The sequence below is a fragment of the Larus michahellis genome, chromosome 8, assembly GCF_964199755.1.
Source record: "Larus michahellis chromosome 8, bLarMic1.1, whole genome shotgun sequence".
Taxonomy (NCBI): domain Eukaryota; kingdom Metazoa; phylum Chordata; class Aves; order Charadriiformes; family Laridae; genus Larus; species Larus michahellis.
The window spans coordinates 12992577-13019747 of record NC_133903.1 but is presented as its reverse complement, the minus strand read 5'-3'; the positions used below and the strand labels follow the sequence as shown (position 1 = coordinate 13019747).

Genomic DNA, 27171 nt, shown 5'->3' with positions numbered 1-27171 from the left:
CAAAGCACACTTTACCACTGCTTTCCACGGTAGCTGCGATTCCTTTACAGCAGCAGAGAGGAGGGAACCATCCCCTTTGGGAATACGGGATTTAAGAAATGCTGCATAATAATAGGTGCAATTCAAACAATTCGGTACCGTAAAGGTCAAAGGAAAGGCCTTCAGGCTAAGTAAAAGCTCACTGATGCAGAAACAATACGCAATTTTTACTCGACAGTAACTGCCAGTATAGGCATATTTCAGCAAGACCAAATACACAAAGCAACAAGGATGGGACAAAGGAAATGACAACCCAACAGATGTTAAAGAGCATGCTGTTTCTGGTATGGGCAAAGATAATATATCATGTTAGGCCACAGAGCTACCAACAAAAGATAAGCCAGCAAAGGGATGACTAGATTATGCAAGTTCATCTGTTCTATTTAAATATATGCATTTCTTCATAACTTTTAGGGAAAGTCTATCATGAGGCATCAGGATGCTTTTCAGTTCTTGTCCAGTCAAGTTTCAGCTACACCATTAGATACAATAGCTGCCTCTTCTTGGCTACACGATGGCGGATGTGAGTAGCCAGATGGAGCTCTCTGTGAAGACCTTGGTTCATTTATTCCAGGCAGGAATTGCACACCCTCTGCCCACTCATTCCTACTTAGATACAAATGTGTACAACCTCACACAGAGCTTGTAAATCTGGCATATGCTAGGTAATCAGAGCAAAATCAAGTTCTACATTAAATCCTGCATTAATAGAAAGTTAAAGATGATTGGTTACATTTAGAATAAACCTCAGTGTAAGTAAGGGTTCTTGCAGTGGCATTTAACTAGCAATTGTTGATGTGGTACCTGTTAACTCTTGCTTCTTGTAAAAATTCATTAGCTGAAAAAATGTAGGACACTTATATTCACAAATTCACCCAGAACACAGATCACCATGGTAATTTTACCTGTATCTATCTGGGAGCACCAGTAAAAATTGGTTTTACCCTGGAACTCCTCTTTACATGTGGAATACACTCATCTTTAACTGCTGTACAGTCCTCCTTACCTTACTTAACATATATGATAAGCACGGCTAATTAAAACGCCTAATTTTGCCACTGCTAATAACATTCTAGTATATGATTTCAATATTGGATTGACTGTTTTTATTTCCACATTAAAAAAAAATCTAAAAAAAAAAAAAAAAAAAGGAAAAGAAAAGCTAGACTAACAGGCTGTGAAGTTTGCAACTCGGTGAAGTTAATGTGCCGGGTGAGACACCCAGGTCACACCTCGCCGAGATAAGCTTCATGGGGGAGTCGCAGCTGGTCCTGCTGGACCTCTGAGGGGTTTTTCAGCACTAGCACAGCGATCCTGCAGTGCTTTCCTGCTATTTGGGCAACACTGTTAACTCTGGCAAATTTATCAAGTTTCACTGAAACAAGCACATCACGCTTGTCTCCTTAAAAAATCTCTTGCCTGAGAAGAGCAGCCCCTTCGCCTGTCAAGATTAGCAGCAAGTATATGAATGTTGATGTCAGAAGTTTGAGTAGCTGCTTTAGGATCTGTCAAAATAGCTTGCTGGATGCCTGCTGAACATGCCCAAAAGTGATTTTCAGTCTTCAAACTATTATCATTCAACCAGCTTTTTTCAGAATCTGATATGGGACAAATCCCTCCATCGACCCCATTTATATGTGAAGTTACCACTTCAAAGTTTTGATACTGGGTCATTCGTAAAGTAAAAGGAACTTATTTTCCTAGGGGTAAGATGTATGCTCTTCAACTGTGGTTGAATGGATTTTCTGTAACCTCAAGGCTCGAGTCAAGTATATCAATTTTGAGACCAACGAAAAATTGTATTTAAGTAAAAGCAGATTATTATACTAAAACCAAAGAAAACTGAGTTTTAAAATTAGATCTTACATTTTCAGGAGAATACTGGGAAAAAATCTTCACATAAAACACAATTACTCTTTCTTACATAAATAATAAAGAAGCTACTCACAACTTCTTGTACATTAGTTACATTACAAGGATTAGCAGGCTGTTGCGTTGTCAGTTTTTCACATTAGAAATCATTTAATTAGATTCTAGGACTTGATGTTTTCCATATACGATTGAGGATATTTAATAAGACTTCAATAAAACAATTCTGTGATGCTCATTGCAATATTGTAATTGGAAGTAAAAGCATGTGCCTGTCTGGAAACTCGGAGCAGGAAATGTTAGATCTCAGATGAGTACCTTTGACAGTTTTTCAATTGAGCAAAACAGCACGAGGAGAAGGGAAGAAGGAGAAAGAAATAGGCTAAGAGATACGGGGTGAGAAATGCAACTTGGAAAGAATGTCGAGACAATACTAAAGGGATGTTCAAATAAACCAGAGGGTGGGCAAAGGCCTTCTCATGTCTCTCAGCCAGAGGAACTGTCCTATTATTTCCGCAGTGCACAGTGACACTCTGCTGATACGGGTGTGGGGTGCTCCGAGATCGCCGAGAGCTACATCCAGCTTGCCAGGATAATTGATTAGTCAGTTTATTTTTCTTCATCTACAGAGGCAGGGATCAGCTTGTGGTCAGAAGAATAATTCTGGTGGTGACAGCCCGTTCTTGGCCACCTTCCACTTCTCCCCTCTGACATAATTAAACCTGGCCCCCTTCCCATAGTCCTATGATAGAGAAGCAGACACACAAGCTGCAGCTAGGGGCAGGCTGTCTCTGCCCAAGTAACTCGACTGGCCGGCTACCAAAAGGGCTCTAAACCAAAGGGGCAGCTAGGAGCAGATGCATACATCTTTTTCTGGCCAGGAGCCTCCCTCCAGTCACTCTTTTTTTCCTCCTAGAAGCCCCTCAAACACAGCAATAAGCAGGAAGGGGTTTACCAGATGGAAAACCGTGCACAGACAACGTAAGCATCGGCCTACGGAGAGTCTTGTAGCCCAGCGCAGCAGGTGGAGCGTGCGCTGCTGCCGTACAACATGCAGCATTAGATACAGCAAAACCTGCACCAGAACTTCCATTCCTTGATAGGAGAGTCGCTTGAAGGTTAAAACAGACTCAAGTTATTTGTTGGAAATCATGTCGGTTCATATATACAGCATTTCTTTGCTGCTGTTAGCTCATTTTTCAAAGACATCAAACCTCTCTCCTCTTGTCCTTTGAGTGGTCTCTTTAGAGAAGTTTCAAGGTACGCAACGAACGAAATTATCATACCATAAGCATTGTTGGCTGCCTCTCTAACTATTTCCTCCCTTTGGTGCCTCATACTAATATTCCCTAAGTAGTATAATATTTTTTCCAGAACATTATATATGATATGCAGACTGCTGAAGAATTTTAAAATAGGGTAAGAAATTTTCATAATGGTAACTGAGCAAACGATTCCTCCAAAGATTCAGATTGACACATTTGTATAGGATTAAATTTATCCAGAGAATTAAATTTGCAGCAAAAGAACATAAAGAAATACATAGCATAATCTAGAACTACTCTCTGTGTTTTTGCATGACTAGCATATTGACTGAGATGTCCTTCAGTAATTCTTATTTTGCCATTATTATTCAACATCATGAAGAGTCTTGCAGTCTTACAAAGTGGAGTTTTAAGTTGATTTTATAGGATCCTAAAACTATAAGAAAAAGAGTTCATAGATTTCATCAGCAATTTAGATAATGCAGGATCATGCTTTATGAATTTAAATTAAAACTGGTAGATGATACAGATGTATTTTTTCCTACAGTCTCATATTGCAAGCAGTTTATAAGGACCCCTGTTTTTAAAACATGGGAGCGCAGATAGCCTGCAATACTCAGAGCCAAAACAATCAGAGGCTGAGGTAGGAGTTTTAAAGAAAAAACGTTCGTGATAAACTTTTTTTATTACTTGCATATATGATTAGCCCTGATATTAAGACACTTTTCCTTCTAGTCGATATAGAAGTTTATGGAGATCCCTGACCCATCAGGAGAACACAAGTCAAGATTCTGATTTTTTAGGCAAACATTATAGGGATTATCCTCCAATTCAACAGGAATTTTACAGTTTAAAAAAAAAAGTGTACTTTTGCTCTAAAATCTGTCGAAGAATACAAACCCAAGCAAATAAGAGGACTGGAGTTGCCAAGACACACCAATCTATCCAAATTTAGGTAGTTAAGGCCCAAGTTTCTGCAGATTTTTCAGTCATCCATTTTATTTTACTAAGTTGTAAGAAGAAATGCAAGGTGTGTTTCACAACATTCTTCTGAAATCCACATGGCACATCTTCACTGATATGTTGCTTTCCCTGTTAAAACTCCTTAGACCTACTCAGAATAAGGTAAAATTATCTTTTCTGAACTGTTGTGACAACCCTGCTACAGTAGAGTATCATCATTGACATCCGTGACGTTTACCTGTCTACTTGTCATTAATAGGGTTCTACCAAGTCTCTCCTATCACGTCTTTTACCCAGAGGTAATGCTCACCTTTTCCCATTCGCGATCGTTGTTCAGTACTATCACCACCAGCCTGGGGTGTGCCTGATAACCATCTGCTGTGAAGGACAAATCTTTACCTTCCCAAGTCACATTCATCATAAACCTAGAAGGCAAGGAAAAAAAGTTCATTGAAAAAATTAATGAGGTGTCCAGCAGTTAATGAGCAAGCTAGTTCAGTCATCAGAACCAGGGATGAAATACATGCACCAAATCCTCTTAACGCTGTGAAAAGCCTACGCTTGCATCATGGGGGGCCTGAGCATTTCAACGCAGGCCTTAGCAGAAGACAAAGCAAAATATTGTTTACATATGATTTTTAACGCAGACATCATTTCTCAAGGAGCTTACACATTATGCACGCCTGTACTCTATGAATAATCTTTCTGGCACTTTGAGCAACCTTACCAGTTTTTTAGGACCATTTTAAACATGTCTACATCAGCTCTGCATGTACCATTATACTATTGTCTCATCAGAGGTAAGTGCATCTACTCTGGCTTCAACTGTTTAGACCTCCAAGAGTCCTATCAGCCCTTCCTGACACTGGAGCTATACACAGTGTCTTTGTGACACTTGGGTAAATTCCACTAATGCCTTCAGCCAAAAGCAGACATGAAAACTTTGAAGGGGTCGATATTTCAGCTCAATATTTCCAAAAAGAAAACATGAGTTTTTAAAAAAACTTTTTTGTATCTAGATTGATTTTCAATGGTTTTCAACAGATATACAAACTAAGGGCCGGGGAGGGAGCGGAACAAACATAGAGGGACTCAGAATAAAATGTACAGCAAGAAAGAGGATTTTTAAAATTTTGTTGAAAATGTCAGTTCAATCCCAAATTTCCTGCCTTTAGACTTATCAGCTTAGGCACTGAAACAATAAAATTGTTTATTTAGCACAGACTCTCTGTTCAGCTACAAAGGAGAAGACTTATTCAACTGAAAATTTTGTATGAATTTATGTCAACAGAAAGAAATTACTCAGAGTGCTACAAGAGGCACCTGTCCTGAGATGTGCTGCAGTACGGTTCCTTGTTTTCTCTGTTCTCCTGTATTGCCAAGCTAACCTGTGTCTTCTAAGGATAGAATATTACTTCTTATAAGCAATCCTGTCATTAGCAATGATTACATCAACTCTACTGAGTCATTGCTCTGACCTGGACTGTGCCATCGAGGGACACTTATGAACTCCAGAGAATGACACTGCAGGTGGCTCCACAAACACCAGCCACGGCCCAGATGCCCTCGGCTGCCAGACACTGCAGTGGACCTGATCTGCCCTGGGGTAGGGATCTCAGTACTCCACTCATCAGCTTAGAGACATCCTTCAGCTCTTCAGAGTTCTATAGCTTTTCTAGCCACTGATTTGCCCCTGAAGTTCTTAAATTCATTACTGAGTTTATACTAATTCTAATATAGCCTAGCTAGTTTTTCTATTACCTGATTAGTATGTATAACTTTTTGATTTCTAGCTGTTGTTTTCCATTCATCATTGAACCATGTACCCTCTTTGCCAAAGCATTGTCCTTTCATTGATTCAGAAATTCCATCATGCTGTCCATCTAACAAACTTGACTTTCCTCAAAAATAATTTTCTCTCAAAATTTTCCACAGATTTATAACATAAATCCATATTTATATTTGCTCCAGTTCCACATAGTGTCAGTGTGTCTCGGTGAGAACAGATTGTTTCTACCACACCAGGGTCAGAAAGAGTGATGAGAAATTGCAGTTTTTACTTAAAGCGCAAATACAGGGAAACTTACTGCCAAGAGGCTGAACTACCACAGCACGTAGGTCAACCTCCCCAGACAGGGATATTGCAGAAATCTATCATTTTATACATTATCTGATATCTCCTCCTAAGAAAATGGGGCACAAAAGGGAAGAGAGCAAAGGGCTGGTATTGGCATTGGTGTTCTTTGGTCTTGTTGAAAAAAAATCAAAATTCCAGACTACCAATGTGAGCCTGACAGGGCTATCCTGGGGTGAGAGGTAAAACTGCAATTCCAAATCCTGGAGATCCCACGGCACTTCCTGAAGGTAACGTGCTTTCCACCCTGTATGCATGGTCTGAAGTTAACTGCATTGTTGCGTTGAGTTGTACTGAATTCTCAGTGTATTTCTCTGAACGAAATTCAGTCCGAGCTTTCACCAAAGTGCTCTCCTTCTGGAATTCAACTCAACACATATATTATTCCACTCCTCAAACATATGTGTGTTGAAGGGCACCAAAGTTAATTTAACTATTCTTCATACATTGCTCTGTAATGTTTTACCCACAAGAAACCGATACAGGTTTACATGCTCTTCAGCTCCACATTCGAAGGAGAAGGCTTTGTATTGACATAGCTGCCTCAAAATCCCAATAGCAGAAGCACACTAAATAAAATATATAGACCCAGAAGAAATAATGGCATTGTATCATAACAATTAATAATTAAATGTGCACTGCCCTAAACAACCATATTAACATCATTCAGCACCGGTTTGACAGCAATTTGTAAATTCACCCATTGTAATCACTCAAATTTTATGACAGACTTTCGGCGTGAAAATTTTCCCCTTGGCAGAACTCTGCTTTTCAGTTGAACTCATTTCCTGTACATTACATTTTTATCCAGCACTGAAAGAGCTTGCTTGGGATTAAAAAGCTTGTTTGCCACCTTGAGAGCAAGTGGCAAACCATCAGACAGAATTTACTTGTGCATACCTTTAAGAAATCAGCGTAACATTTGCTCAGTGATGAAAATCAAATGCGTTGCGACCCAAGGAATAAAATGCCCAGGAAGCCACCGCATGGGGAAAACAAGGACGTACCATGAAAATATGCACTACTTGTATTTGTACTTGTGCACCCTCCCTCACAGGTTCCCTCTTGACTCATGAAATAACCACCCCCCTGCAATGAACACATGTACAGGCCCAGGCAGAAATCAGCTCATTTCAATAAACCTGAAAGCTGAGCATTTTGTCTGCCCTAAGGGCTGGACCACAAACACGCATGCTGTGCTACATCAGGCTTTTGTGTCCAGTTGGGTTTTTGATTACGTAGCCATTGGTGATTGGACTTGAGTTGAACCCTTAATTTATGTAGTTTGGTAGGATCGCTGCCTGAGATTTCAAATACCACTCGTGATGTTTTGGGATTAATATGCAAATACTCTCGCCTAGAAGCTAGTCAAGGACCATCACAAGGTGCAGTGCTGTAGCTGCAGTGATGCTCAAGTGCTCCAAAAAGAAAGATGAACCACAAATCTAAAATGAAAAATTGAACTCAGTGCATATTTTTAAACTGTGTGAATTTACCAGCCATTTAGCAGTGAAACACATTTTGCAAGTTAAAAAAAAGTTAAAAAAAAAAAGTCCCTAATCTGTAAATGTCAAATTGTATTGTCTGAGTCATATCCAAAGGTATCAGCGAGTGATGCAGACTGAGCTACCCCAGTTTCTCAAATTGCAGCAGTAAAAAAGAACTTCAAAGAGCTTCTTGTTTTCCCAAGCACACTCTTCTGTACAAAATTCATCACCTGCCCGTGTTCTTTAGAAACCAATGCCTACAACCTATATTCCCTTTTGAATCGTCATTTTTCCTACACAAAGGACAAAAGTCCTGCTCTGCTTTTACTGGCCAAGATCCTAAACTGCTTGTCTCTATGTGCTTTTCTGTTCCCAGTGAGGAAGAGTAAGGAAAAGAAAGCATTTGTATTATACATTATTCTTAAAGAGTTTTAAGCCCAAGATTAATTCCATGCAAGGCGTTGTTGGTTTCTGAATTGGTCAAAATATATTTCTGAAGTAGATTTAGACTTGCATATTCCTGTCCCTAACTAAATGAGGTGCTTCATTATTTGAGCTTGTTACAAGGAGGCAATTCAGCGTACACCTTATCTGCTTTCATACCTCATTAATGCTATAACCTTTGCAAAGACATGATGGCAAAATGCCTTCTGATGCTATTATGACACTGAAGTCTTAATTACCTTTTGCAAACTGAAGTAAGTAAGATTCCCCAGGAGATACATGTATGGAAAAATGGGATTTTTGGTCAGAATTTAAGCTATTCTCACACTGAATCCAAAACAGGGTTTTATCATGCAGTGAACCAACTCTGTACTATATATTTCAAACATTTTTAAACATCTATACAATTCTTTTTTGCCTGTCACCTTCCCCAACAAAACTGAAAAGAGAAGTGTTGAAACACCACAGCAGAACACTGTTCCCATTGTATTTACAGCAAACCTTTGAAACACCAGGGTTACAAAATGCTCTCAAGGTTTCCAACTTGATTTTTATAGACTCAGAAAGATCAAGTAATTCAGGTAAAGCTTCAGATTAATGCCAAAACCATGCGATACTTATCCAAGTCAAAATTTTGACTCTACCCAGAAAGACAGAACGTATTTTAATAAGGTGGGTTTTCCTACATTGTAAATATTCATTGACTCTCATTTCCACTAGCAAATAGGGGAAGACTTTGCCAAAAGGATCAGACCTCAATTTTTAGAAGACTTCAATTTTTAGAAGACCATTTTCTAGTTGCTGAAACAGAAGGACTTTTCTGGCCAGTCCCCTTACAAAAGGCATGGGCATTCTTTGCCCATCAGGTGGTTGGTAAGGGTTTCCTATTTGGCAGGAAACCATTTCAAGCCCCGCAAAGGTGCAGCCATCCCTGGAGATCTTTGAGAAACTGTGCTTCTATGTTATACAACAGCAAAAATGTTTGCAAGCTATGGGATTTCTTTTGGTGTTTACCATACATATGTATATACATACATGCAAGATACAGAAATGTTTCCCTAATAGGTGCAAGGATTTGAGACCAAAAGTGGATTCTGTGGCAGGTATTTCTTTTAAGGAAAAAAAACCCCAAGCTATGCAAATTACAAAGAATGCTTTGTCTCAAAGATCAGTCTTAGCCCTGGCTTCATAAACTTCAGTGGAGGATGTGAGAAAGCAAACAGTGGCAGAACGAAACCGCAATATTGCACGGGAAAGCACTGCTGCAAAACCAAAGCAGGTGCGATGTCACCTCTGGAACCACACTAGTGATGGTGCTCAGGGAAGCCCCCACCCAGCAGTCCCCCCCACGCACTCTATCTCTGGGATGCCAGGCATGGAACATCCTCCCAAATATTCATGTCCTCAGGACGGGCATTCTTATGCCCACTCACCTGTGTCCCAGAAGACCCTGCAGCACAATTTATTTCTCCCTTAGAGCAAGCTGCGTTTACTCCTGATCACGCATGAAGAGCAGCGAGCCAAGAGACTGAGCCCCTCCTTTCTCCTTTTCAGGGTAACTTGCCACGGGCAACAGCACATGAACCAGGAGCTGAATCAACTGTGTTCGCCAGGGGAAAGCCAAGTTGAGGTAAAACCCTGGCCAGAAGGCTAGGGAAATGGAGATTTTTGAGATTCACAGGGCTAGAAACAAGTAAAAAATCTGGAACCATCCCTCAAAAGCATCGCACAGCCAGGAGAAAGCGCTGCTGCAGACAGGATAAAACTAGCCTACACATTGCCGCAGTGGCACTCTGCGCTTGCTGAGGCCAGACAGGTCTACTTACACTTAAAATAAAACTGAAACACTCTTCTAGAAAGCTGCAAGGATCAGAGCATTAAAAAGATGTCATATATATGAAAATAATTTTCCAGATGTGTAAAAATTTAGGGCACCTAGAAAAGCCCTAGATTTTAAAAGCTAGCATTTGCATGCCTGTACATACACAGACTCAGGAAGTCCTTGGTGCAATGCAATAAATTAAAACTTTTTAATTAATGAATCCCTTAAAAATAAATGCATACAATGTAGTAGAGATAATAATTATACATATGACAAAAAATGCTCTCACCAAAACTAATACAGTAAAAAAACTCCCTCCCCTCCTCTCCAAACTTTGTTCTGATGTTTTCTCCATTTTTCTCTATTTCATGTTTATTTTCTTTTGATCTATCCACTGAAATATGAATGTGAAACGGTCTGTGCTAGGATCAAGTTGTGTAACTCAGCACAATTAGTAACAACAGCTGCTGTTCCTACAGAAAGGATCCTTTGGTTCCTCCCATGCCAAGGTTTAAGCCTTCTCTCCACTAACCTCTTTTCATAACATGACAGCATCTACCAATAAATAAATAGCTAGAATGAGGGGGGAACGTTTTGCATTCCCAGGGTTACCTTTAAAACCTTCACTCTGGCAGGTGCAAGTGCAATCGCAGGAGAAACTCTCTGTGCTCCAGCCTGGTGAAACACCCAGGGCACCCGGGTGCAGGCAGAGCGGGCCAGGGGCTGCCCACCCCAGGGGAATTACGCCTCTACAAACCAAAGCAGTCGTGCAAACACCCTCAGCAAAACGTCCCGTGGTTTTAAAAGCAAGTTCAGGGACAGGAAGGCCAGGCTGTCTCAGATGCCCTTTCTTCTCATTGCTCTGATATTTGCTCCTTCCATTTTTGTTTCGTAATGTTAATTTTATTGAAATTCAGACTTTTAGAAGTAGAAATTCAGGACTCGTTGGGCTCAGGAACATGGCTAGCTCTGCGATAACAGGCTGGTTTATAATTAGTATGAAATCCACATAGTATCCAGCTCCCAAAGAGATCACTGGCTGGGAAAAATACAATGGATAAGGCAGAGACATTAATGAAAACATATCACTCCTAAGCTACCTCCAAAGAAGAGAACTTAGTTACTAGACCTGTAAAATAAAGCCCGTGGCCTGATAGCTGCCAAGGAGCTGAAAGCCCGCAGGACTCCTCACTGCCACGAGGTCAGACCCACGTTTCCTGCCCTCATCCTGCAGCCCAGATCAGATAATAAAACTTGATAAATTCCTGAGGTGCCGTCACTGGGGGACTATCAGTTTTTATTTAGTGCCTTCTTCACCATGGGGCAGTGCTTCAAATCAGTGACAACCACAGGCAATGAAGGGAAACAGCAGAGACTTAGGGAAATACAGGTTTCATAAAAGAAACTTTCCCCCTCCTCTCCCTAAGAAGGCATTTCCAAACTGAAATTTAAAGCAGATGAAATGCCTCATAACCAACGTGTCATCTGGTGATATTTCTCTTTCCTCTAAACAGTATGAACCAACCATTTTAATAATCTAGACAGCCAGCCTGTCTGGGCTTGGCATTCACCCAGCATCATACCTAAAAAAGGAGTGAATCCAAATTTTGTCTTTTCTTCTTTATCTTGTTGAGGCTCTGAACTGCTGAACTTCCTTACTATGATTCTACTGTGAAATTTGAAAGATACTTATGAATAGAAACCCCAAGACAAATTATTTAACATTAAGAAACAGATTTCCTAAAAACATCTACAAAATTAACTCAAGAAATGCTGACTGCAGAATATATAACTTGTGAAGTACATACAAAAATAGGCTGAAATAGGTCACTATTAAACAAGGCAGCAATGCATTTGTCAAACAGTGAAGACTTTTTTTTTTAAAGACAATTGTATAGCTTAGGCTAGGTAGGATGGTTTTTTTTCTAAACTCAAATGCTTCGCAGTGATGCAAAGAGCCTCTTCTTCCTCTTCGTGCTTCCTCCTCCTCCTCCACTTCCCCCAGCCCTCGCTCTCCTGAATAAAGCTCCGTGACAATACCCTGCTTTGGAGATGTAGGCCTTGAGCCAGCACGGATGAGTAAAATTTTGGGAACAATATGCTCAGTGACTGTAAAAAAGGAATGGCATGCCAGCTACTTGTACCTCCTGCCAGCTGCTCCTTAAAGCATTAGTTGCCACTAGGTCTGGAAAAGTAATTTTGCCCCAACTCTGCCAGACAAGAGATAAAACTCTTGGGGAGCCATTCTGAAAGTCTGAAAGGGCAGGGAAGCGAACTTAGAAAGGGCCCAGATGCCTAGGAGGGTGCCGCAGACTAGAGTAACTCATAAAACACCAAAAGATTTAGGGAGTTAATGTTATTGTTAGAAATAACATTTCATAAAAAGCACTAATACGGTCATATTTTGCCGCACCAGCTCAGAAACATCCCAATCTCTTCCCTGTGAACCTGCGTGGCCTCCTGCACGGGGATGGTGTCTGCAGCAGCTCCATCTCCAAAAACCTTCATTTACATTTTGAATTTCAAGGCTTGCTTTCAGCCCTGAAGGCTGGCTCAACTCCAGAACAGCATGTTCTCTTAGTTTAAATTTTTTATAATTATCGCAAAAAGGGGAAAATGTTCTAAGAGCCCTTAATTTGGTAAGCGTTTGGTACCTTCTGCTTCCTAAACTGACCTAACCTGGGAGAAAATTCTGATATAGATTTTCTATAATTTCTTGAATTACCTCATCAGTGATGGTGGAATCTCTTGGGTGGAGTGTTGTCCCCTGCAACCCCTCTTTTGTTGCCAGTGAAATTTAATTTTACTTTCGGAGGAACATGACAAGAGTTTCATCAATTCAGTTCCTGCTGTTTAATGCAACTATATGGAAAATACCCTCATACTATAGAAGAGGGCATTTACAGCACAGGAATTAAAGGAAGTGCAAATATCTAGTTGTGACTGTTTAAAATCTGCTCATCAGCAGTACATTAGAGTTTGTGTATCCCTGTGTACCAATCCAATTGCTACAATACTCTGCTGGGTCTCCTGATCAGAAATCATCTCCTCACAAATTAATGAGGCTAAGTGGGATCCTGCCACTGACAAATCCTGAAATCAGTTGTTAACGTTAAATTCTAGGAGTGGAAGCTTGGTCCTCATTTGGAGACGCTTGCCTTAATACACTGTCCTCCCTGGAAATCTGCTGCTCCCCACATCCCTGTGGCCTCAGCACTCCACGAAGGCTTGCAGCTCTCTCCCTGCCTTCAGCCATTTAGGTGCATCATTCTCATTCGGATTTGTTTCCGTAGAGCAGCATTTGCACTAGCAAAGGAGAAGAAGCAGCAAATCTATCAGCATGAAAAATCTGAAACTTCTTCAAGTTTTAAAGTTACCAAAACTGAAGTACTAAATTTAAAATATACTCAAATTAGCTGTTTCCCTCCACAACACATAAGCAATGCATGTGAGTAGTGAAACTTGGGGTACCATCTCAGATCATCGCTCTACATGCAGTGCGCTCCTGTGAGCTTGCAGTGGCTCCAGTAAAACCGCAGCGGGACCAAAAAATGAAAGAGAAATGAAATATCCTGGAGAGTCTTAGCTGAATATAAATAACATTTGGTTTTCTGCACAGCAAGTATGCTACTAGTGAAAATGCATTTTGCTTCGTATATAATTAGTTAAATAATGATATCTCTTCAATCATACAATAGAGCAGATGATACTTATTTTTCCCAAGTCTTTTCACAGAACTTAAGTTAACAAACCCTCTGTAAATTTGCTGTTGATCTGCATGCAGGAAAATATTAAACAGATTTGCTGGATTATTCATCAAACCATTATGTCCATTTAATACCTGATTTTGCTCAAAAGAAAGAGAGGAAAATTTATCTGTCACTGCTAAAAGCTGGAATCAAAATATTGAACATGCTGAATGAAAATGAGGACTCTAGAGACAGCACGCCCTTGCCCTCTGAAGACGACGCTGTCTCATAGCCACGCTGTAAGCTAACCCCAGCAAGAAGAAAATGAACCTCGCGGTAGGCCATGGAAAGACAGCAACATTAGGTAACACATTTCAAAACACCATTACCACTAGGTCCCCAAGTTTTTAAAGTAGGGTGATTCAGGGCGGGATCAACTAATGCATTTGTACCTGGTCCTTTGGACCTCACACTGCTCCTGCTCCCTGGCTGGGTGACGACAAATAAAGGAAACTCTGCTTGGGAGGGGTGTGAAGTGAGAGCCCGCCCAGCGCGGCTTGGACAGCTTGCAAGCCCTACACCTTCACTACCGAACGTAGGATGAGTCTCTAAATCCTGACTATTATTTGGTTGTATTTGGAAACTGAATGTAACTAAGTGTAAGCACGGTGTGGTAAATGCCTGGCTACCTGTGGACAGACGCATCTTTTTGCTTTTCAGGATAATGCCAATAGAACCAGAGCTTTGTCATCCCCATCCACCCCTGCACAGATCAGAGCGACTGGAAATGTTGTTGTGAAATGTATCTCCCAGGGTTATGACTTTAACACACAACACGAGCACTCTTCTAGACAAAGCAGAAGCATTTCTATTCACAAAGCAGCAGCATTTTCCATGACGACTGGCAGGGTTATTTTGTTTGGCTGTTTCTTTGCTTACATGTTTTCCTTTTTTTGAGGGAGAGCAAGCATTTGTTCAACTGACATTGCATTAATGAGCTGCTAATTCTACCTATCCTGCTGCGCTGGTATTAGGATTTCACATAATGGTATTTTTCTGTCTTGGGAGAATCTGGGTCTTACACAGATGGGAAAAGATGATCTGAATCCATACATCTATCTATATATAGGTATGTTTTTAATGATGAAAATGATCCCTGTATTTTATTTGAAATCCTTTATTCATAGGGAAAAACTAGTTTTCCCATGTGTATCAGAACTGAACATTGATCAAATAATTCCAAAAACTAAACCCAACCTGTTTTTTTTAGGTCTAGAAAGCCAATAAAAGCATCTTAAAATTGCAGTGACAGGGGAAGGATAAATTGTATGCTTCAAAACATATATCTTCAAACCAATTTAATATTCAAAGGATTTGTGAAAGAGGGAGGAGGAGCTTTCACTTCATGGCTTTCTTTACATAGAATTTCTTCATAAATGGAGATGAAAATCACTATCTAGATGTGGGAAGTCACACATAAAGCATTACCAATCTCCATTTACAAGCAAATTAGCTATTATGGCATAGCCTTAGAATACTATACTGGCTTTAAAGCTGAATTAGACTGTCATTATAAATAGATGGAGTCTAAAAATCCTCTTGCTCCATTCTTGAGCTTGGTTTTGCTCAAGCATCGCCTTACAGAGCCTCTTTCCTCCTTTCCACTGGGTTCTCTGCTCCTGAGCTCACAAGCAGTGTCCCTCCACCTAACCCTACTTCTCCAGCATTGATTTCCATCACAAACAGGGAGGCACAGTACAGCAGATCCCAGGTCCCTAAACTGTCTACAATTACTTCAGCCCTTTTCATTGTGAGGATGCTCTGAAATCCATTGTTTGAGTTAACTCCTTAATACAGCACCATATACATCCATCTTACAATTTAAAACACAAAGCTGCACTATCTGTGACCTGAAACAATAAAGATTACATCTCAGAATAAAACCCCAATTTAGGCACTGATTTGTCACGTAAGGAAGAAACCTACAATTTAGTGATGAGGATAAGAAAGTACAAGGAATTTACATAATTCACCTTGGCATGGAGAGACTGGTCAGCTCCCAGCCACTACTTAGCACTGCGAAATGCCTGTATATACTTGCTTTTCTTGCAGATTATATGTGACAAGAATAGTCTTGGGGAGTTATTACATAAGAAGGACTATTTAAAGTTTATTCATTTTAGTGTAATTCTGACATTTCTAAACTAAAAACAGCCTGCCTCTTGTTCTTGTGGTGTTGGAGAAGCTCAAAGAATCTCTGGTACGGAAAATATATTCTCACTTCACAGCTCACTGTTTTGCATTGGGAAGTGACTTTATTAACCACAGTGCACTATATATTACAACTTCTCCTATTAATAATTTGTATGTGCATCATGCACTGCACGCTGCAGAATCTCCTGGTGAAGTCTAATCTCACTGCCCTAACACTCACAAGCCCTATTCTTGTAGTTATACAGATTTAATGAGGAAAAAAGTGATTGTTTGAAGAAAGACAACTTATGCTGAATACTTAATTCATGTCTACGCTCGTATATTACCAAAACCTTTTCAAAACACATTCAAGTTTTTGTGGCCCATCCAACTGAACCACAGTATGTTAAACACTAACACTTCTGATGACAGAATACAATTTAACGTCACAGAAACTGATATTCAAATATTAACATTGAACTTCTTTGTGCAGATCCCACTGTTAAGGCCCAGAATTTGGTTAATGAGATGCCATTAGCTTTCACTTTTATCTGGCATTGTCAGCACATGCATTAGGAAGAACCACACGAGGATCACGTACTGGGTGTGGTGTCATGCTGGCTGTGGCTTCCAGCTGCTCTGCCCTGACCTGAGTGACCCTGCGATGGCTTTTCCAGGGCCATGCCGGACCGGAGAGCCACCCCAGTGCTGCCTCCTGTCACTCCCCAGGGGCAAGTCGGGCAGCAGGAAAAGAATCACAGGTTTTCTGCAACACCTCTGGTAAATTTATACAGTTTTCAAGGCAGAGGCTTAGGAATAGGAAAGGGGAGACCAAAAAAATGTGGAAGTGTTATACTAAAGGCAAGTTCTCTCTGCAGAGAGCTGTGCAAGTTTCTGAACTTTGGTCACACTGTTTATGAAATGTTAAAACCCATCTACCTAGCAGTATTTGGCTTTTAAAAGAGATTCTGAAGAATGCTGTGCACAAAGACCCCATTTTCATGGAAAACAACAACTGTTCCAAGACATCATATGGCAGTCAGCCTCTAATCTAAATATGCACGTACATCTTAGATATTAAAATATTCCACAATCTCCTATATGAAATCCACACTGACATTCCTTCTTGTGCCAGTTCCATCCTGCTTTTCTGTAGAAAGCGCTTCATCTGCAATATTTGGTTAGAACAAATTTCATAATTACTGCTTATTAGCTTCCATATGAGATATTGTAAAGGGCTATTAAAAAACATGCAAGATTCCCTTTATTTCCTCTCACAAACCAGATGAAGAAATTTATTACTGTGTGGCATGTATTATGCAACATCTTGGATAGAAGTAATCAGGATCATGTCTAAAAGAGATAATTAAAAGGCAAAAAAGAAAGTGCAAAGAGTCCTGATTTAAACCTTGGCAGTTCCCATATGACAAACTGTATTGAGAAAACATCCATATCAACTTGGATTATTAATGCAGATTAATTTTTACAGCTATTCTAGTATAGGTGACAAAAATAAAATCCTCACAAGCAGAAGTGACAGATTTCAGTTATTAGGTGATAAAGCTGCCTAACTAATCTAATACTTCTGTAATTTCCAGGGACATCTCTTTAATGCTGTACATCTCCTGTCTTCTAAAATATTACCAGGTTCCTGCTGATGCAAGTGATTCAGGCACAGCCTCCAGAGCATTTGGGCAATTTTACCTCATAGTTAAAGTAGACAATAGCATGATTTTATAAACTCAGCTTTATACTCTCTAAGACCAATTTCTGTCATCTTCTGCATCAGATCCAGAGCAGTATTTATTCTCCCCAGCACGTAACATCATACACACAGTTATCAATACAGCAAGTCCTCTTGCATGTTCCCTTGGAACATCTGAAAATCACTGCTTAAAAAGGGCATGATGGGATTGAAGAAAACCAATATCCTCCTTCAAGAACATATAGTGGCAATAGAAAGAAAAATTATCAAGGTTATGCAGGAAAAAAAACCCCAAACCAATAAGCCTTACTTGTGCAAGGTGTGAGATGGCCGGTCATTTTTCTCCGGTTGTCCATAGCAGCTAGTTTTTGCTTCAGGAATGAAGGAGTATTTTTCCAGCATGGCTGATGCAGCTGTGGCAATAATCCCAAGGCCATCCCGTACCCGAGCTTCTAAACTGTAGTCCCATTCATCATAAGATGCTGAAATGAGTCCTGAAGGAAACTCCTTGGGAGTGATTTCTGTGTTACCACTAACCAGGCTGGGAACTATCCAAAAGAAATCATAGCCAGTAAGGCCCAGGGAACGAGCTTCATCCAATATGTAGACAGCTTCATCCTTGGAACAATATAGCAGGATGACAGATGAATGAATTTTCTTCAGCTGAATTTGGGTCTTGGCATCTCCAAAGGCAGTATCGAGTACAATGACATTCTGCATGTCCCAGCCCACAAAACTATTTTCCACTGTGGTCTTAATGACATTGATGAAGTCTCGATACCCAGGGAAGGTGGTGGTCACCAGAGAAAACACGTGCCAGTCATAATCCTGCATGATCTTCAGCATGACGATGGCTTCTTGCTGGATGGAAGCCCCAAACTGGAAGAATGTGGACATCACATCCTAGAATACCAAAGACAGTGAAAGATTACTACTTTTGTACAAGTCTGAAGAGAATAGAATATCTAGTCCTTTCTTCGGTCCACCACAGCTACCAAACTTCCATTGCATTCAAATAACTTTCTGTGCCTTATCATGTTCATATCATTAATAAGCAACAGTGATCAAAAGTAAGTACCACAGCTAATTAAAATATTTGCCAAAAAGTGACAAACAGATATTTATGTAGGAAATTTCTGAAGGCTCGATCACTTGAAGACAGCAACTCAAAGCAGTAGTTAACTGAGGAAGCTCCCTAGAGACAGTCACCCACTGTTAAACAACTCATCTCCAGCAGCTAGCTTTAGATTGATCAAACTTACTAGGAATGCAACCCAATAAATTCATACCACTTTTCAGTTACAATAGAAATAAATTGCAATGCACATGTTGTAAATACATGAAAAAGCTCTGTGCTTCCAGATCTAATGTCTGAGGGATACTTCGTTTCCACAGGTTTATTGGACTTGGTAGAAGCTGTCAAACTCTGCAGAAATAGATTTATCATCCCCAAGTTCACTACTGTTCATGTGCTCGCTCCTGACTACGCTTCATTCAGAGCACATGGCCCATTGATGTCTGATGTTGAATTAACAGGATGGGACTCCAGGGACAACCAGGAAGCTGCTGGTGTCCTCATTAAAGGAATTAAATGGAAGTAAATTCAAACATTGGCCTCATAATCTGTAACTGGTAGCTGCCTTGCCTGACACAGCTGTGTTGACAATTTGCTATGAGACTTGTTTCTAATATTTGTCTTAGGCTTTTACAGCATTCATAACATTTTATACAGCTTAAGGGCAGGTGCCTCTTGTTTTAACAACATCTATCAGAAATAGGCAACACAATAATGTATTTTGTTGGCACTACATTTATGAACATTTTCATTGGTCTATTTTTGCCATGTTGCTGTTTGATCTAAATTTATTTTTGAAATTTACATTCTAGATTTATATACATCACAATTATTACAGTACCAAAACTATATACAGTAAACTATATAATTCTTTATTTTCATTTTACTTCAGTATTTATTCCTGACCAGTAGTGGCATCGTTTTCGGATACAGAGAGCATGAAGTCCTGCTGAAAGAAAAGTTTATGATTTAAAAAGAAGATACTAACCATGCAAGATTTCTTATGTAGCCTTTACAGGAAAGAGACACATGGTGCTTTTAATTTAGAGTTTTATGAATGTGGTTGTGAACTGCTATCCTATTTTACACTTGCGGGGAACAGAAACAGATTAATTGACTTAGGTTTCATGGCAAGGTGGTGTTAAACATACAATTATTAGTGAGAACAGTAACTCAGCTGTACAAGTTCTGTATTTTTTCTACAGAAATCTATTCAGAGCAAACTGTCTATATTTTTTTTTTTAATAGAAGATGAGGAGTGTTATGACTTTCCAGATGTTAAGAACCTGACACCAGGATTTTATATAGCTTGACAGCGATACAAATCTTACGACTGGTGTTAGACCATGAAGACTGATATCAAGGGTACAAAATACACACCACTGGCGGTAACGAAATAAGCTGCCGTGGCTTCTTTGGTACCTCCAAGACGGCATTCTGAATGCCAGTGCTAGATCTGCAATGGTTTGGGTTAATTACAGATATTATAAAACATATTTGGGAGATGAATTGAATTAACAAGATTTGATTACTGAATCCTTCTAGGAGCAATTTCCTGGTGACCTGCACTGTATACTTAAAAATAAACAAACAAACAGGCTTTTCATCTGGAGACACTTACAGCTAAAGAAATCCAGCACAGAGAAAATCTGTTCAGAGTCAGCATTTAATGGTTTAGTTACTGATTTACTATTACAAAGTAAATTAGATATCTAGAGACGATGCCATGAATCCAAGTTTGCTGTAGCTTCCTAATGGAACATAAAAAAAAATATGTAGTGCAAAGTCAATCACTTCAGTTTTCTTCCCCAGCTCTTACCCTGGTTTTCACTTGTGATTATGCTAAAGAACAGTAAAAATAAGTAAAAACAATTTACAATAAATTAAATAGATTATTTCCACCATATCCTTTCACTCTACCCTATTTCTATATATAGTTTATGGCTACTAATATAGTGGAATAATTCTTTCAAACAACACATACAACTTGCTCCTTCATGCATCACAAGCAACTTTTCCAGTAAGGCAACGGAAGATGAAGTCTTTGAGGGCAAAAACCAATGCACACGGACATTTCCAAGTGTGACCTTTCAACTAGTAAGTACTGATTTTTAAATTAGAGCAGTCCTTGTCATCTTCCCTGGCCATGAATAACGGTCTTGTGCACAACAGCCTGTGTCACCATTAAAGGAGTCTGACAACAGAAGCAAAGTACTAAGACTAAATCCTTTCCTTTTGCAAACATTTTGTTAGGAAAACAGTTTATGAAAGGAGTTTTGATTAAACATTTTTGTAAAGTTCACACCCATATTACAAGAATCTTTTTCATGTAATTCTGAATGTGAACTTTAGTCAAAATCAGGCAATTAATATAAATTTGTGAACAGAATAATGAAAAAAAATTAGTTATATGGTGAAAACAAGTTTGAGTTCAAGAAAAGTGGAGATACAAATATCACACGTAAGATTCTCATCTGAAGACATTCCATGTAGCTCCGCTGACTTCTTGTGATGCTTTTATAGAGCTAAAGATCTTACTGCATGTGTTTACAATAAATTTGAAACAGATGGAAGATTACAAGCAAATTGCAGCCTTAGGAACTTCGGCAGATATTTAAATGCCTGTAAGGAGAATATTCAAGGACATATTATCCATTAAGTGTAGGGGGGAGGGGAAAGGAAGTTCAGTAAAAAGTATAAGGATTCAACTACTGTATCCTTAAACGTCTACAGAACTGCTCATTTTGGGGTTTTTAAAACCTCACATTCTTCCTGAAGAGCATTATTATTCCTTTGCTTTGTACAGACTTAGTATTTTGTTACACAGATAGAATTTAAGTTTTACTTTCCTATATTCAAAAGCAAACAAAAGCGATGCTTGTAAAAAAACAATGTAACAATGTAAACAAAAAAAAATGTAAAAAAATTATTCTGTTATTTTAATTTAATTGTCATCTTGTCATCTATCAAGTCATCTGTCTAATTCATTGCTGAGATAGGAATACACAGTTGCAATACCAGAGGTGCTTTAAATGCACATCAGAAATACGTTCTTTTTCTCTCCTCTTGGCCCCACCTATTGAGACGATTGGTGGAGGACGCAAGGAAGCTGTACCGCCTATACAATACAAGAGACTTTTATAAAAAGGGATTCCACAGAGAACTCTCAAAGCATAAAAATCCCAAGATGTTACACCAATACGAGCAAAAATTTAGTTAGAAGTAGTTGTGGAAACGATTAAGCAATGCTTTATTTGATTTTTCTGTTCTAGCTTCTTAGCTGGATTCTACCACAGCCATGTAAACAGAAAACAGCAATGAAAAGAGAAGGTAAAGAACAAATGAAAACTTTGTTTCTTTCTGTTCTTGTATGAACATACAGTTTATAGCAAAACATCTCCCCATATGTTTCACACCAGAAGGAAGTAATCCTTCAATTGCTTCTTGTTTAACATTATTGTTGCATTTTGTATACAATACAGAAGTCTGTCATTACAGGAGAAGGGCACTTCAGCGTTCCCATGCTTGTGCACAAAACAGAGCAGAGCTCTCTGGTGCTGTCATTTCATAGATTAATATGTTAGAGTAAGTTGCTTTTTAATTAGTGTACTGGGTCTATAAATCTGTCACTGTTGTCAGAATTGCACATTTCACTTCCCCAATTCCAACAAATTACAGGAATATTTCTCTCAAAACCTCATCCTCAGCTATTTTCATGACAACTTAGTTTCCTAGATCCGGCTCTTCCATGGGATCAGCAGGGCATACTCGCAGCTGCTGGAACAGCTGAGGGAGGCCCTGACAGTAGTTTATGCCCACCAGGGAAAAAGCAGCAATAGTTGGTTAGTTAAAGAAAGAAACATTTGTTATCTAAAATAATATACCTTTTGTTAAATGAAAATGAAATGCTAAACCAGAACAAAATAGGGGTCAACGTAAGACCAAATCGATTTTCCACTTGGCAGACTTGTCAAGGACAGTTGTTTCGCTGGTAAGACAATATTATGACGGGAAGCAAAAAACAATATGAAATACAGTTTAAAAAGCAATCCAGAGGATGATTTTGTTCAGCTAGAAACAAGATTATTATGACAGGACTACAAGTAGGACTTTAAAGTTATCTTAATTACTTCATTCCTACTCACTTTGTATCTTCCGCAGAGAACCGGCAGAAATTATTTTTCTCCTGTTTTACACCACTGCAACTCATATATTCCATTTTTATAACAGATTTAAGGCATGTGGTGCTAGGTCTACATATACAATGCAAGCTGTTTCCTATTTAATGAGTTAGAGTAGTTATTTGGCATTTTATGGAAAAACTTTAAGCCAGAAATTAGTCATTAATTTAAGCTGAATAACCTAGCATCTCATCAGAAACGCACAGAAGGAATTTATTTGTACCAATCTCAAATGTAGGTAAATAAATGTATCTCCCAGTGTGTTAACTTGGTATCATTTTTCATGGATTACTTGAAATGATCCCCAGGTAAACCTGAAGTGAATCGCATTTATCTGTCATGAATATCTAGGTTTCAGCCTTATGATCTTCTGTGTTACTATACAGACCCATGCAAAACTTTCAGCAAATGCAAACACTGAAGTGGAGGAGCTGAAAGGAAACCCCTTCCTCCCAAGATATCCTGCACATTTCTAAACTCTTAAGTTAAAGAATTCCTGCCTCTATTCATTAACAGTATATAACATGCAATTCCCAACACAAAACATCTCACTGAGGTGCCTAGGGAGAAAACTCCCCCATTATCACCATGGGAGCAATTTGGGGGAAATTATACAAAATTATGTATTTTCAGGCAAAGCAGAGCTGTGAGAGTGGAAATAATTTACTAATCATTACGAACAGCAGAAAAGACTTACTTCCCAAGGACCTGTCACCTCTCTGGCCTCACACGTGGCACACAGACGCAGGACCCCCCGCTGGCAGGTTTCTCTGCTGATACCAACCTCTCCCTTGGGAGTGGAGCTGCCCAGGCCCCGGGCATCCCCCACCGACCACTATCGCCCCGCGTGGGACCCCCAGCTGCAGCGAGGCCCGTGCCCAGCCCCAGCGGACACTGACTTGCTCCTTGTAAGGAGCCCAACTCTGTCCTTGTCCAGCAGCGCCCAGGCCCCCGGGCCAGCCCTCCCGAGGCACGGGCTGAGCTGAGGGAGGGAGGGAGGGGGCAGCAAGGCAGGGGCTCTGCAGACGAGGATGCATATGGGCTCCTGCAGCCCCACACGATAGATCTGAAGTTCCCCAAATCTGCCCACACAGACCTGGGAATGTGTTTCAGCATTTGCCACTGAAGAGACTAAGGCCTTCTAGCAGAGCTAGAAAAGGGATGGAAATTCTCTTACTCTGTAATTTAACTGGTGCAAATGCAGAGCCACAAAAGGTATAAAGGTCAAGAAAAAGGACAAACGAAGGCCTTATTTTTTATTTTAAAAGTTTGCTCTGGGAGAGGAACACTCAAGTTAGAAAAGGGCAGTGGCAAGCAAGGGAGTACATTATGGCTTTCCACCATCTGACATGTTTCTTTTATTATTTCAAGGAATAAATATCAGAGAAACATGACTTTGAAAGGTTAGCATCAGTTTAATCAAGCATGTTCTTTCCCATTTCCACAGGGAGCCTGCAGAGATTCATTTTGCAGAGGCTTATGTATTCTCAGGTCATGGTTTTATCCTAAGAATATTGCTAGATAATAGAGGGGTTTGGGGTTTTTTTTTCCATTAATATGTCCATTTAATTTTATACTACCTGCTAGGCTTATCTGGGCCTGCTACAAGTGTTGACCTTAGTCACTATTTTTTCTATACTAGAATAGCAAATAAACAAATACAAAGGAACAAGAATAGAGTTTCTACAGATCATCGCAGAGTCCACTGGTATTTGATCCTTTACATTCTTCAAATAATAGTGTCAAGTCTAATGAATTAAAGTAACTCCGCATGCCACCACAGTGAAACAACATAACTTAATTATGGAAGACGACTAGTTTAGCACAGAGCTCCCTGAGCTGGAGCACACTGTCAGGGTTTTCAAGGCATCTGGGTTCCCATTCAGAGATTGTTCAAACATTGGACATTGTGGTGTCTCAGTCTGAGCTCCTATTCAACCAGGACAGACAAGTGAAAAATGACTTTCAAAGGCTGAAATGACATCAACAAGTCATTTATAACCAAACTTGATAAACTCCTGAAAAGATTCATGCAGGGATTTTGGTGTGGTCATTTGATGAAAGGTTTATTCACAAGATGCCTCCTTTCTAGATAAATTTTGGCTTCCACTGTTACAGAAATGCCTTACACTGTGAATGTCTCAATGAGGAAGGGCAAAGTTGTGGTTCTACAAAAAGGCAGCGTGGAGCTGGCTGTACCCTAGCTATTTGGATGAGTAACAGCTATTATACAGTTTTTGGGGTGAAAGAGATTTCCAATATGTAAGAAGTAGTAAAGCACTGATGCCTGCAAGGAAGATAACAGAGAATTATGAGTATTTTTCAGACAAGTTATATTTGCTTTGTATGTTCAAATATTTCTTGAATATAAACCAGTCACTCTTTAACCCATACAGGATCATGCGGTGCTTTACATCACTATAAAGCGTTAGCATTATCTTAAAATATTTTTCCTTTATGGAGAAGATGAGATTTGTACAGAAGTTTCTCATTTCCTATAAGTATTTCACCATGAACATAAATATTGAAAAATGTGTGTGACCTAATATATCAAATAGTTAGCAAGAAGGACAAATTTTATGCCATAGTTTATAGCTGAGTATCATTTCTCCTTTGCCCCTTATCATGACTGCAGATAAATGTTTTGCCATTTTTTAAATTTAGGTGTCTTGATTTTCTCATGGTTTGTACAAGCAGCATCCTTCTGCTTTATTCATGTAATTAGTCAGGACTAAACTGATGCAAGTAAATAGCCTCTTTAAGAGCCCTAAAGATTTCATTTTCCATGGGAAAATCACTTTAAATTAGCCATGCAGCACATCTTTCACCTGAAGGAACACCTGAGTTCACATGGAGAGCTCTTGAGTCTGTCCTTTCAGTGAAAACTCTTCAAACAGCAGTTATGAATGATTGGAGAGCAATCAAGAAAGTTAATGACTTTTCAAAGACAGAGAAGGCAATTGCTGTGAAGATGCTTTAATACTGGTGAAAGTAACTGGCTTTCTGCTGTATGTAAACATTCATCTGCCAACAATTCACGTTCGATACATCACAATGAAGCTCTGGTGACAGCATTAGAAGAAAATGGGATCCTGTTCCTGTTCTCCCCACAGCAATGTGAGGAAGTTTAGAACAAACTGATGATGACCTATTCTGCACAGGTTACCTACCTGGATGAGAAAAATAAACAATGAAACGATGCTATGAAACAAGGCAGAAAGAAACCCAAACTATGGTTTTACTGCAAGACGTACTTCAAAACGTGCTTGTTGGAAGGAGAAAAGCATCAGCTTATTTTCAGAAGCACAAAAATTCATTTTGCAGTCATAGAAAGCTTTTCACCAGGTAACAGAAATAAAAAGCATTAAGAGAGCATCTGTGAGCTTGTGAATTAGCCCGGTGAAAGGCCAAGACTCAGGAAATCCAGCAGGGATAGACACAGACATCCGAGGAAAGGAAAAGTCTGGATAACTTCCCTCTCCTAGTACTGGTATTTCATTGGAACTCACATAATTTACCTATAGAAATAAAATACCACAAAGACATAGGATGAATGAAGGATACCAGCCAAATGAGCCAGACAGGTCTCTGGAAAATAAATAAAAATCTTGGTATACAGGCTATCCATCCCCACTATCCCACTCTCTTACATTCTTACTGGGCCATTATTTACCGATGTTCACATTGTGTCATATCAATATTGAGATACTACATATTTTACTACCAAAACACCATGCTGGTCTATGTGGAATTTCTCACCTTCCTCAAGTTTCAGTCCGTGACTATAGAGAATTATCTATCAAATCAATTAGTTCATTTATTTTGAAGCACATCTGCTCCCACAAGGCCATCAGAGATGAGCTTCTCTTTATTCATGGGCAATTTGGGGAACTTTAATGGATATAAAAATCAAAGCATTTAGTTTACAGTGAGTTATATTATTTCTTGGAGCAGACAGTTCTAATTATAAATCTTGAAAACAAATGAAAAATCAGTGTTTTATCTTCATCTTTGAATAAAAAGTGAAGCTTGCTAATCTCTATTTTTTAAGCTTTCAGCAAATAAAATTTCATTTTAATAGTTTAGTCTAACAGATTTTACTGCCCAAAAGGGTTATGTCATTAGTCTTTAAAAAGTGCAATGGCCACATTTTATCTGATTAACAGCTTTTTACAGCACCAGCCTAATTTTTTATTTTTTTTTTCAAAATGAGTCATCCAAATCGATTTTGCTCTACCCCAGCCACAAGTTTAAACATGCACACAAATTACTGTGAGCCAGCTACAGAATCTGCTAGAATCCAAT

The 27171-nt window shown here is 39.3% G+C and overlaps 1 protein-coding gene across 3 annotated transcripts in view; it reads right to left on the bottom strand.

The window, feature by feature from the left end:
• GRIN2A (glutamate ionotropic receptor NMDA type subunit 2A) overlaps window positions 1-27171 on the bottom strand; it is a 187773-nt gene that overhangs the window by 66646 nt on the left and 93956 nt on the right. For all 3 annotated transcript variants that reach the window (XM_074596894.1, XM_074596895.1, XM_074596893.1), the window contains exons 4-5: window positions 17921-18513; window positions 4447-4561 (exon numbers count right to left, since the gene is read on the bottom strand). In XM_074596894.1, coding sequence (XP_074452995.1) covers window positions 4447-4561; window positions 17921-18513 — 708 coding nt within the window. The remainder of the gene's footprint in view (window positions 1-4446; window positions 4562-17920; window positions 18514-27171) is intronic.